The 14,377-nt window shown below is 47.5% G+C and overlaps 1 protein-coding gene across 1 annotated transcript in view; it reads right to left on the reverse strand.

The window, feature by feature from the left end:
* itga9 (integrin, alpha 9) overlaps positions 1-14,377 on the reverse strand; it is a 100,321-nt gene that overhangs the window by 34,439 nt on the left and 51,505 nt on the right. Inside the window, exon 15 of the mRNA XM_067235957.1 lies at positions 8,085-8,245. Within this exon, the coding sequence (XP_067092058.1) occupies positions 8,085-8,245 (161 nt within the window). The remainder of the gene's footprint in view (positions 1-8,084; positions 8,246-14,377) is intronic.

Below are 14,377 nucleotides of genomic sequence, written 5' to 3' on the forward strand. Positions count from 1 at the left end.
ATTAAAAATCACAGGTGTATGGTCAGATAGACAAATATCATCCAACTCAACATTTAAGACAGGAAAAACAAAACATAGAACAAGGTCGAGAGTATGGCCACGATCATGTGTAGGGCCAGTTACAGACTGAGTTAAATTAAAAGAGTCCACGATTTGTAAAAACCAGCTAGCATAGCTAGCATCTCCCTCACTCCTGGGTTTAACATAGTTAGCATCTCCCTGTCCTTGGTTTAGCATGTGTAGCTTGCATCTCCCTCTATCTGAGGTTTATGTAGCTAACATCCAGTGTTGGGCAAGATACTTGAAAATGTAGTGAGCCTGCGTAGCTGCTGCCTGTGACAGCTAATCCTAATGCTAATACTGCTGGTAATGCATCCATTTAGTAGACACCTTTAACCAAAGTGATGTACAGAGGGATTTGAACCTGTGACCTTTCAATCTGCAGTCAAATTCTCCACCACTGAGCTACACCCATCCCACTATTGGATTACTACTCCGACTCCCGTTAACGGATGGGCGGGCGGACGGATACGGACAGACTTCGTTTATGGTTCTCCGTAGGCTGTGGGTGCTGAAAACAATTCACCGCCAGAAGAGTAGGTGGCGCTGCACTGCGATGCTAGCTAGGTTATCGAAAAGTCGGAGCAAATTTACAAATTAGCCGTTTCATCAATAAAATAAGCACATTTTCTGCAACTACACTGCCCATTTCTCGTCACATTTAATTCTGGTGCTGATTTACATGTACTGTTTAGCTGAAATATGAATTGTAAAAACTTACAGCAATGGCGAGTGGGTATCCGTAACTATACGAAATTACGACGGATAGTTATGAAATTCAGGAGGTGCATGTCGAGCTCTCCGGGGCTCTCCGAAGGCTCTCAGAGAGCTCATAGAGGGCGTTCCACGTAGACGAGGGTGTTCCCATGTGTCCGTTTTTTGGAAAACAGAGTAGTATAATTCGGCCTTTACTTACTGCATATTCACAAGTTCGACTCACACACAACAGGATTCATTCAATGTTTCCACTGTATTCCTGCTACCATGCAGCTCAGCTGTATAAATAGGTGCTGCATCCCTGGTGGAGTTAAATAAAGGCCAGCTGGTCATGATTAGTGTGTATGTGCATGTGTGTGTGTTGTGGTTAACTTCAGTCATAGCCTCGTTGTATCAGCTTTCCTGGACGGGGTTTAATGAACCAAGTGCTGGGGAAACAATACAGGACGGCAGAATTGTGTGTGAGTGTTCATGTGGTATGTTTGACACTGCGTGAGTGTGTTAGTGTGTAAGAGTGTGTGTATGAGAGAGAGTGTGCTAGACTGTGTGTGAGAGTGTGTGTGTGTGAAAGAGTGTGAGAGCGTGTGTGTGAGAGATAGTGTAAGAATGTGTTTGACAGTATGTGTATGTGTGTGTGGGAGAGAGAGAGAGAATGTGAGCGTGTGTGTAAGAGAAAGTGAGTGTAAATGTGTGTGACAATATGTGTGTGTGTGAGAGAGAGAGAGAGAGAGAGAGTGTGAGCGTGTGTGTGAGAGAGTGTGTGAAAATGTGTGTGTGAGTGTGTATGTGTGTGAGAGAGAGTGTGTGTGTGTGTGAGAGAGTGTTTGTGTGTGTGTGTGTGAGAGAGAGTGTGTGTACGAGAGAGTTTGTGAACGTATGTGTGTGTGGGAGATAGTGTAAGAGTGTGTGACAGTATGTGTGTGTGACAGTATGTGTGTGAGAGAGAGAGAGAGTGTGAGAGAGAGTGTGTGAAAGTGTGTGTGTGAGAGAGAGAGATAGAGAGAGAGAGAGAGTGTGAGTGACTTTGTGAAAGTGTGTGTGTGAGAGAGAGTGCGTGTGAGAGAGAGAGAGAGAGAGAGAGAGAGAGAGAGAGAGAGAGAGTGAAAGTGTGTGTGTGAGAGTGAGAGAGAGATAGAGAGAGAGAGAGTGTGTGTGCGAGAGAGTTTGTGAAAGTGTGTGTCTGAGAGTATGTGTGTGAGTGAGAGAGAGTGTGTGTGTGAGTGAGAGAGAGTGTGTGTGTGTGACAGAGAGTGTGTGTGTGAGGGTGGACAAAGCACCCTGTGTGTCAGGCTAGCTTCAGTGGTGAGGACCTGGCTCTCCCTCCCAGCTCTCTGGGGTTCACCCTGTAACATGTTTCCCTGCCAGTGTGTACGTGTGTCTGAGTGTGTGCATGTGTGGCAGATAAATTCTTGTGTTCTTACTTTTAAATTACTATTACGACTACCTGAGACTGTATACACTCTAACACTCTCTACACACACTAACACTCTCTACACAATCTAACACTCTCTACACACTAACACTCTCTACACACACTAACACTCTCTACACACACTAACACTCTCTATACACTCTCTACACACTAACACTCTCTACACACACTAACACTCTCTATACACTCTCTACACACTCTAACACTCTCTACACACACCAACACTCTCTATACACACTAACACTCTCTACACACACCAACATTCTCTACACACACTAACACTCTCTACACACACTAACACTCTCTATACACACTAACACTCTCTACACACTAACGCTCTCTACACACTAACACTCTCTACACACACTAACACTCTCTACACACACTAACACTCTCTACACACACTAACACTCTCTATACACACTAACACTCTCTATACACTAACACTCTCTACACACACTAACACTCTCTACACACACCAACACTCTCTATATACACTAACACTCTCTACACACACTAACACTCTCTATACACACTAACACTCTCTATACACACTAACACTCTCTACACACACTAACACTCTCTACACACACTAACACTCTCTACACACACCAACACTCTACACACACTAACACTCTCTACACACTAACGCTCTCTACACACACTAACACTCTCTACACACACCAACACTCTACACACACTAACACTCTCTACACACTAACACTCTCTACACACACTAACACTCTCTACACACTAACGCTCTCTATATACACTAACACTCTCTACACACACTAACACTCTCTACACACACTAACACTCTCTACACACACCAACACTCTACACACACTAACACTCTCTACACACTAACGCTCTCTACACACACTAACACTCTACACACACCAACACTCTACACACACTAACACTCTCTACACACTAACACTCTCTACACACTAACGCTCTCTACACACACTAACACTCTCTATACACACTAACACTCTCTACACACTAACGCTCTCTACACACTAACACTCTCTACACACACTAACACTCTCTACACACACTAACACTCTCTACACACACTAACACTCTCTATACACACTAACACTCTCTATACACTAACACTCTCTACACACACTAACACTCTCTACACACACCAACACTCTCTATATACACTAACACTCTCTACACACACTAACACTCTCTATACACACTAACACTCTCTATACACACTAACACTCTCTACACACACTAACACTCTCTACACACACTAACACTCTCTACACACACCAACACTCTACACACATTAACACTCTCTACACACTAACGCTCTCTACACACACTAACACTCTCTACACACACCAACACTCTACACACACTAACACTCTCTACACACTAACACTCTCTACACACACTAACACTCTCTACACACTAACGCTCTCTATATACACTAACACTCTCTACACACACTAACACTCTCTACACACACTAACACTCTCTACACACACCAACACTCTACACACACTAACACTCTCTACACACTAACGCTCTCTACACACACTAACACTCTACACACACCAACACTCTACACACACTAACACTCTCTACACACTAACACTCTCTACACACTAACGCTCTCTACACACACTAACACTCTCTACACACACTAACACTCTCTATACACTCTCTACACACTAACACTCTCTACACACACTAACACTCTCTACACACACTAACACTCTCTACACACACCAACACTCTACACACACTAACACTCTCTACACACTAACACTCTCTACACACTAACGCTCTCTACACACACTAACACTCTCTACACACACTAACACTCTCTACTCTCCACTATTGGATTACTACTCCGACTCCCGTTAACGGATGGGCGGGCGGACGGATACGGACAGACTTTGTTTATGGTTCTCCGTAGGCTGTGGGTGCTGAAAATAATTCACCGCCAGAAGAGTAGGTGGCGCTGCACTGCGATGCTAGCTAGGTTATCCAAAAATCGGAGCAAATTTACAAATTAGCCGTTTCATCAATAAAATAAGCACACTCTCTATACACACTAACACTCTCTACACACTAACGCTCTCTACACACTAACGCTCTCTACACACTAACGCCCTCTACACACTAACGCTCTCTACACACACTAACACTCTCTACACACACTAACACTCTCTACACACACTAACACTCTCTACACACACTAACACTCTCTACACACACTAACACTCTCTGTACACTAACACTCTCTACACACTAACACTCTCTACACACACTAACACTCTCTACACACACTAACACTCTCTACACACACCATCACTCTCTACACACACTAACACTCTCTACACACACTAACACTCTCTACACACACTAACACTCTCTACACACACTAACACTCTCTACACACACCAACGCTCTCTACACACACCAACACTCTCTACACACACTAACACTCTCTACACACACTAACACTCTCTACACACACTAACACTCTCTATACACTAACACTCTCTACACACACTAACACTCTCTACACACTCTAACACTCTCTACACACTAACACTCTCTACACACTAACACTCTCTACACACACTAACACTCTCTACACACACTAACACTCTCTACACACACCATCACTCTCTACACACACTAACACTCTCTACACACACTAACACTCTCTACACACACTAACACTCTCTACACACACCAACACTCTCTATATACACTAACACTCTCTACACACACTAACACTCTCTATACACACTAACACTCTCTATACACTAACACTCTCTACACACACTAACACTCTCTATATACACTAACACTCTCTACACACACTAACACTCTCTACACACTAACACTACACACATCAACACTCCCTCCTCATCCCCTGGCGTGTAATCATTCAATCTTCATCGCAGTGGCAATGTTTCCCGCCGATATGGGAGGCGTAGTCAAGACCTTTATTCAGCTAAAAAAAAACAATCAGGAGCATTGCTCAGCGCAGCCAGCCAACCCAAACATGTTTAACACACTAACACTCTCTATACACACTAACACTCTCTATACACACTAACACTCTCTATACACACTAACACACTCTACACACACTAACACACTCTACACACACTAACACTAACACACTCTACACACACAAACACTCTCTACACACTCTAACACTCTCTACACACTAACACTCTCTACACACACTAACACTCTCTACACACACTAACACTCTCTATACACACTAACACTCTCTACACACACTAACACTCTCTATACACACTAACACTCTCTACACACACTAACACACTCTATACACACTAACACTAACACACTCTACACACACTAACACACTCTACACACACTAACACTCTATACACACTAACACCATCTACAAGTAGACTAGCTAGTCTACAAGAAAGACTTTCTGATCTACATAAAATATTTGCTGGTCTACATTAAAGATTTGCTGGTCTACAAGAAGATTTGCTGGTTTAACTGAAAGATTTGCTGGTCTACAAGAAGATTTGCTGGTTTAACTGAAAGATTAGCTGGTCTACATGAAAGACTAGCTGTTCAGCCCTAGGGGGGCTGGGGACTGGGGAGTTAGGGGGCTGGGAGGTTATGGGGCTGGGAGGTTAGGGGACTGGGAGGTTAGGGGGCTGGGAGGTTAGGGGGCTGGGAGGTTAGGGGACTGGGAGGTTAAGGGACTGGGGGGTTAGGGGACTGGGGGATTAGGGGGCTGGGAGGTTAGGGGACTGGGAGGTTAAGGGACTGGGAGGTTAGGGGGCTGGGAGGTTAGGGGGCTGGGAGGTTAGGGGGCTGGGAGGTTAGGGGACTGGGAGGTTAGGGGGCTGGGAGGTTAGGGGACCTGGAGGTTAGGGGGCTGGGAGGTTAGGCGGCTGGGAGGTTAGGGGACTGGGAGGTTAGGGGGCTGGGAGGTTACGGGGCTGGGAGGTTAGGGGGCTGGGAGGTTAGGGGACTGGGAGGTTAGGGGGCTGGGAGGTTACGGGGCTGGGAGGTTAGGGGGCTGGGAGGTTAGGGGACTGGGATGTTAGGGGGCTGGGAGGTTAGGGTTCTGGGGGCTTAGGGGGCAGGGGACTGGGGCTGGGAGGGTTATGGGGAGGAGGTTTGGGGAAGGCACCAGCTGGTTTCCATTAGCATTCCTGTAGAGCAGAGTGGGAGAGCTGGAGGGGGGGGGGGGAGATACTGGAGCCAGATAAATGATGGGCTCTGGGTCTACCCTCCCAGACCAGGACCTAGTCTGCTCTGATTATAGGGATTCTAGCTGTTGCTGTACACAAACACAGGAACGGTTTCTCTTGACTTTGTGGTCTGTGATAATACAGGGTAGCAGGTAGGTAGGCCTACTAGAGGTAACAAGCTTAGTTACTGTTTTTTGTGTTTGTCAGGTCCATCTGTCAGAGAGTAGAGGAAAGAGTAGAATAGAGTAAAGTAGAGGAGAGGTGAGGAGAAAAAAGGAGAGGAGAGTAGGAGGGGAGAGGGGAGGAGAGGACAGGGGGGGAGAGGAAAGATGCCAGGATAATGGGGGGGGAGGGGTGGAGGGGAGAGGGGAGGAGAGGAAAGATGCCAGGCTAATGAGGGGGGGGGGTGAAGGGAGGAGAGGGGAGGAGAAGAAAGATGCCAGGCTAATGGGGGGGGGAGACTCCTCCCCTCCCAAAGTCAAGTTTAACAAACTGATGGGTTTTTCTGATGGGGTTAGGAGTCATTATCATACTTCACATTCTAACCCTCCATGAGTGACTGTCTACACTGGTGTCTGGCTGACAAGTTTACTGCACTCACTCTCCAGGTGGAGTGAGTGGGTGAGGAGGGGTGAGTTCGAGTTAAGGTGTAGGGAGAGAGTGTGAGGAGAGTTGAGGGGTTGAGGAGGGGCTTTTCCTCCAGCTCCCATTCAACCTCCCACCCAGCCCCCCCCTAACCTCCCCCAAAGTCCCCCCCCCCCCGCCTCCCTTGTCTTTCCCTTCAGTTCCGTCCTAAATTATCCCCTACCCACACACAAACACTCTTTAATGAAGCACAGAGAGGTTTTATGATCTGTGACCGACCCTGGGTTCACTTTTGACCTCAGCCACTGTAAGAGAGGGAAGAGGCACCACACCTGAGCTGTACACCTCAGGAGCTGAGGTGTACAGCTCAAGTAGGTGTGGGGCTCAGATAAGTATGGGGCTCAGGTAGGTGTGGGGCTCAGATAAGTATGGGGCTCAGGTAGGTGTGGGGCTCAGATAGGTATGGGGCTCAGGTAGGTGTAGGGCTCAGGTAGGTATGGGGCTCAGGTAGGTGTGGGGCTCAGATAGGTATGGGGCTCAGGTAGGTGTGGGGCTCTGGTAGGTGTACAGCTCAGGTAGGTGTACAGCTCAGGTAGGTGTAGGGCTCAGGTAGGTGTGGGACTCAGGTAGGTGTACAGCTCAGGTAGGTGTGGGACTCAGGTAGGTGTACAGTTCAGGTAGGTGTACAGCTCAGGTAGGTGTGGGGCTCAGGTAGGTGTACGGCTCAGGTAGGTGTAGGGCTCAGGTAGGTGTGGGGCTCAGGTAGGTGTAGGGCTCAGCTAGGTGTGGGGCTCAGGTAGGAGTAGGGCTCAGGTAGGTGTGGGGCTCAGGTAGGTGTGGGGCTCAGGTAGGAGTAGGGCTCAGGTAGGTGTGGGGCTCAGGTAGGTGTTCAGCTCAGGTAGGTGTGGGGCTCAGATAGGTGTACAGCTCAGGTAGGTGTAGGGCTCAGGTAGGTGTGGGGCTCAGGTAGGAGTAGGGCTCAGGTAGGTGTAGAGCTCAGGTAGGTGTACGGCTCAGGTAGGTGTGGGGCTCAGGTAGGTGTTCAGCTCAGGTGAGTCTCTTACCTTGACGTAGGCGGTGTACTGCTGGCAATCCTGTGTGTCGATGCTCAGATGCTGCAGCCGGCTCAAGGAGCTGATCTGGGACCCAGCCTGGGAGAAGTACACTCTGGAGGCCTGGCTCCTCTGGCGCCTCGCTGCATCTGCTGTCAGGGTGTACTGCAGCTCTGCAGTAGGAGAGGAGAGGAGGGGGAAGGAGGAGAGGGAGCAGAGGGAAGGAGGGTGGAAGGAGGAAGGGGAGCAGAGGAGAGGAGGGGGGAAGGAGGAGAGGGAGCAGAGGGGAGGAGGGGGGAAGGGGGAGAGGGAGCAGAGGGGAGGAGGGGGGAAGGAGGAGAGGGAGCAGAGGATAGGAGGGGGGAAGGAGGAGGGGGAGCAGAGGGGAGGAGGGGGGAAGGAGGAGAGGGAGCAAGGGAGCAGAGGGGAGGAGGGGGAAGGAGGAGAGGGAGCAGAGGGAAGGAGGGGGGAAGAAGGAGGGGGAGCAGAGGGGAGGAGGGGGAAGGAGGAAGGGGAGCAGAGGGGAGGGGGGGGGGAAGGTGGAGAGGGAGCAGAGGGAAGGAGGGGGGAAGGAGGAGGGGGAGCAGAGGGGAGGAGGGGGGAAGGAGGAGAGGGAGCAGAGGGGGGAAGGTGGAGATGGAGCAGAGGGAAGGAGGGGGGAAGGTGGAGGGGGAGCAGAGGGGAGCAGAGGGGAGGAGGGGGGAAGGAGGAGGGGGAGCAGAGGAGGGAAGGTGGAGATGGAGCAGAGGGAAGGAGGGGGGAAGGAGGAGAGGGAGCAGAGGGGGGAAGGTGGAGATGGAGCAGAGGGAAGGAGGGGGGAAGGTGGAGGGGGAGCAGAGGGGAGGAGGGGGGAAGGAGGAGGGGGAGCAGAGGAGGAGGGGGAAGGAGGAGGGGGAGCAGAGGGGGGAAGGTGGAGATGGAGCAGAGGGAAGGAGGGGGGAAGGTGGAGGGGGAGCAGAGGGGAGGAGGGGGGAAGGTGGAGGGGGAGCAGAGGGAAGGAGGAGGGGGAGCAGAGGGGAGGAGGGGGGAAGGAGGAAGGGGAGCAGAGGGGAGGAGGGGGGAAGGTGGAGGGGGAGCAGAGGGAAGGAGGAGGGGGAGCAGAGGGGAGGAGGGGGGAAGGAGGAGAGGGAGCAGAGGGGAGGAGGGGGGAAGGTGGAGAGGGAGCAGAGGGAAGGAGAGTGGAAGGAGGAAGGGGAGCAGAGGGAAGGAGGGTGGAAGTAGGAGGGGGAGCAGAGGGGAGGAGGGTAAGGATGAGAGGAGGGTGGATGAGGAGAGGAGGGGGAAGATTAGGAAAGGGGGAAGAGAAGGAGGCCATGTTTAAAATCCACACAAAGAACCAGTCTCATTTTAAGTGATGACCTCACAGGGTATTACACTGGGTGGGTTGGACAGACACCCTCACACACGTGCACACACTCACACACACTTCCCCATCTCACATACACCCTCCCCACCTCACACATATACACAGAAGTACAGAGTGGTTGCCATGACATCAGCCTGTCCCCACCTTAGGTGTTGCACTTTCCATGAGCCACATACACACACACACACACAGCTCCCCTGGGGCATCCTAGACCACACCTACACACTCCAGGCCAGTCCAGGCCAGAACTTCTCCCACACACAACACCACACCCACTGCCTGGCTGCACACTGCTCGTACTAACTGGATGAACAATGCCTGTTGCTATTGGCTACGACCTGCCCACACCTTATGGCTGAGCGTGACCAAACCCGGGTTCCCTCAAAGCATTCAAAACCATTCTAGACCAGACAACACCAGTTTAGACCAGTCTAAAGTAGCCGAGTGCACCAGCTGGGCGTACGCCTGGGTGTAACGCTACGTCCGACGTAGAACTGAAAGTTAAGACTAACTTAAAGTTACGACTAGTACACCAGTTAGAGTAGCACCTGGGTGTACATTTTACGCCTAGTGGGGAGCAGGCGTAAGTTGGAAAAGCGGACTAATATAGGCTACATGGTAATTATTATGTACAACAGTTTGATCGCACATGCAGCGCGTCTTGTTTATAGGCAACATATGGAAAGGGCATTAAGGCGAGAAAGATTTGTCCGTCATCGCACAAATCCACTGTTAATTTTATTGGTGATCGATTTCCAAGCTGATTGTTTCTGTTTGTTTGTGTTGATATTATAAAATTCCTTGTGATATATAAAATCCCCGTGAGCACGCTTCTTTTCTGAGTAAACAACTAGAAGTTTTCTAATTTCTCTATCACTAAAATATATTTTCCTTTTGTTTTTTTTTGTTTTTTAATCCATGGCTTGTTTTGAAGGCAGATAGGCTAGCTATAGAGTGCGCTTTGGATAGGCTCTTAAATGTGTTGCTTGGCAACGATCAACGCTTTTGCATTTTCACAAGGACGCGCATCTTAAAACCAGGCATAGCTACGACCATTGTCTGTCAAGCTTGGTGCACTTGGTGTAAATTCAAATCACAAAGTCGGACGTAGCTAAGACCGACGTAGGAGTTAAGACCAACTTTTTTACGCCCAGCTGGTGCACTCGGCTCCAGGAGTTCAGACCAGTTTACACCAGTCAAGACCAGTCAACACCAGTCTATAGCTGTCTACACCAGTCTACAGGAGTCCAGACCGTCTACACCAGTCAACACCAGTCAAGACCAGTCAACACCAGTCTAAAGCTGTCTACACCAGTCAGGGAGTCAGTTGGCTGAGCGGTGAGGGAGTCGGGCTAGTAATCCGAAGGTTGCCAGTTCGATTCCCGGTCACGAAAACTGACGTTGTGTCCTTGGGCAAGGCACTTCACCCTACTTGCCTCGGGGGAATGTCCCTGTACTTACTGTAAGTCGCTCTGGATAAGAGCGTCTGCTAAATGACTAAATGTAAATGTACACCAGTCTACATCAGTCTAGACGTGTGTAAACCAATGTAAATCAATCTACAGTATTTACCAATCTAGACCAGTCAATCAGTCTACACCCTTGCATACAAGTCTACACCAGTCAATATCAGTCTACACCAGTTTATAGCTGTCTACACCAAGTCTTGACAATTCTACAAATTGTTAAGGAGAAATACGTAGATTAAGAGTGCAGGCTCTGTTTTCGGGGCCAGCACTGACTCTGTCAAAGAGGTGGCAGAGAGGAGAATGGGGGCCATTATGGACAACCTGCACACCCACTAGACTAGATTCTGGCTGAGCATAAGAACACTTTCATTCAAGGACTTCTTCTGCCACGGTGCTCAACAAAATGCAATGTTTTCTGGTCCTTCCTGACAGTCCGTTAAGTTTGAGTACTGGGTGCATCCTTGAGCCAGTGTAATGAAGGAGATACATCATGCTTCTTTTTAAAATACTATTCTTGGTTATACTATGAATTTAATGTGAATCCTTGTATTATCGCTGTGTATTTTTGCAGTATATACTTGTATGATCACTGTGTATACTTGTATTATCGCTGTGTATAATTATATTACTTTAATTAGAAGCCCAAACTGTCTGAAGACTCAGATTTTTCTAACCTAACCGGCGTCAGGATGACATCACTCTGAAGTACTGTGCAAAATGAACCCTAACCCTGTCAAATGATGACAGAATTAGAGCGGCGCGAATATGGGCCTAATGTGGCCCTTGCTAATAATGCTAACATTGCTAGTTGTCAGGAAAAACAATTTATTTATTTTTCAAAAACAGAACTTCAGTCTAAGCAGCAGTGTCCATAGCTCAGTTGGCAGTGATGTGGACTTGTATCCAAAGGGTTGAAGGTTTGATCCCAGGTCAAATATATATTTATATCCCCAATATTGGATTAATTTGAATCCAATATTGCTACTAGCAGCTATATGTATTTATGGTTTTCCATTGATGCTTTTTATTGTATTACTGGGGCTGCTGTGACATCTGACTTTCTCTTTGGGGATGAATAAAGTTATAATCTACACCAGTCTAATCTAATCTACACCAGTCTAATCTACACCAGTCTAATCTACACCAGTCTAATTTAATCTACACCAGTCTAATCTAATCTACACCAGTATGTAACAGTCTATAGATGTCTGTAGAATGTCTATACATAACTTAGTGTTACCCCTAGGTTTACAGCTTTTAGATAACTTATTTTGTGATCGGGCGCTATATAAAAATAAAATAAAATTTGTTTTTTTACTTGACCTTCCAGGGGGGTGCCGTTGGGGGGGCGGGGCGCCCCCCTAATATAATGGTAGGGGAACACCATTCTAGACCATTCTACACCAGTCAATAATAGTTTAGAATAGTCTACACCAGTCTATAGCAGTCTAGAGAGCTTTACACAAGTCTATAGCAGTCAAGAGAGGTTAACACCAGTCTATAGCAGTCAACAGCTGTGTACACCCTAGTCTACACAAGTCAACAGCAGTCAATATCAGTCTTTATAATACGGGTGGATGAAATCAAGCATTCTGATTGGTTGAAAGGGAGTTCTGGGGTGTGCATTATTGAGCGATAAAGTACTGTGCGCCTTTTTACATTTACCTTAAAAGGGAAGCGTTCCATATTAGTGCGCACTCAAAAAGTAACTGTACACCTGTTTACAATTAAGCTGAGGAGCGTTCCATATTGGTGCGTTATCAATATAACGCGACCGTTATTAGTTGTCATTTCAAGCTTGACAGTAATCACATCAACATGTTTCATGTTAACTTCGATCTTTTGGGGGGGATGACTTCCTCTTTCTGTAAAGAGGTGGGGAAAACCAACTATAGTATAGCCTATACCCAGTGCCTACATTTGAATGATTTAGAATGTTTAGGCCTAATGTTTAAATTAAATATTATTTTATTGAAAGTGTCCCATTGTCATTGTTGTTATTTTAAAGGCAACTTTGATAAAATGAGCATTGAGAATGAATGAGATGGTGCGAGATCTAGCTAGGCTAACAAACGTGAAGTTCACAATGCTGTTTGTCTGTTGAATAGCAACAGCCACACGTACGGGACTATTTTCTCTCGGCTACTGAAATGGATACACAACGTTTGTTGGCTATAACTATTTTGTGCTGAAAGACAGCTTACTATTTATTTACTATTTATAATTTAGCTGGTAACCGTATAAAAGCAATAAGGTACTCGAGGCAGTACATGCGCATCGGGCCTAACAACACCCTGGAAGACGTACTTTATTGACGATAATGTACTGCCTCTCGTACCTTATTGCTTAAAGATCCTGTAAAGTAAATTCCATGTTTTGCTTCTAAGTACATTATATACTTTGTCGCACTGAAATGTGGAGTTAGACCGAAGAACAGTTTCTCTTCCGTTTTCAGATCAGGTTTTAATGGGCGGAGCCAAAAAATGCCCTATCGACGTCATTTCGCCCTATCTACATCAGATCACTGAATGGCTCCTCCTGCAGTACTGTTATTGTAGCTTACATCAGTTACCTAGCTAGTTTCAGGATGTCTCCCACCACCCGCAACTGCATCTTCCCTGGATGCAAGAACTCCAGCTGCGCTGCAACGCCATTTAAGTTCCCTGTTGATAATGAAAGGAAAAATATGTGGATAGATTTTGTGAAGAGCCACGCTCAGGGAAAGCTTCGGATAAACTCCAACAGCCGCCTCTGCGCCACTGACCATTTCACGGCGGACAGTTTTAACATGGACCAGAGACAGACGGGGTTCACCAACATACGGCTTCTCTTGCAGCGCGGAGCCGTACCGAGCATCGCCCCCCCGGCCGTTCATCCTCCGGTCGCACCTGGACCATCCACCACCGCCAGCAGTTCATCACTCAGTTCTGTGTGCTTGTTATAATTATACTAGATAACTTTTCCAGAGGTATCTGGAAATGGAGGTATAATTCTATACTGTTTTGTTCGGCTTGACGTAGCGTCCATTATCTGGGTCGTAGGTAGCTTACTTGAGAGAGACGGTGCCTTCCAGCGAGGGGGCAGAGCTTCAGCTCTTTCAAGCGACACGCCCCCCCAGTCTCAAACAGAGAAGACTGCTGATTTTCTTACGATTTCAAAGCCTAATTTAACATACTTGTCGGTGTTTCTTTTCATTCGAATTTGTATGGGTAGTTAATAACACATTATTCTGTGGTGTGGTGAACTTGAAACTCGTTTTTAATTCCACTTTACAGGATCTTTAATTATACCATGGCCTGGGTGAATACTCGATTCTGATTGGCTGCAGGGGTGTCCATTATCGGGTGATAACGGACACCTACAACGTTATTGCAGCAAAACTGTATTTTCACCGTTCTAAATTATTCCGCTGGCTACATAGTATCATGAGCCTGTACAAAGTGTCTGAAATAAGTAACCATAACAACAGG

This window comes from Osmerus mordax, chromosome 5 (assembly GCF_038355195.1).
Source record: "Osmerus mordax isolate fOsmMor3 chromosome 5, fOsmMor3.pri, whole genome shotgun sequence".
In the NCBI taxonomy this organism is placed as follows: domain Eukaryota; kingdom Metazoa; phylum Chordata; class Actinopteri; order Osmeriformes; family Osmeridae; genus Osmerus; species Osmerus mordax.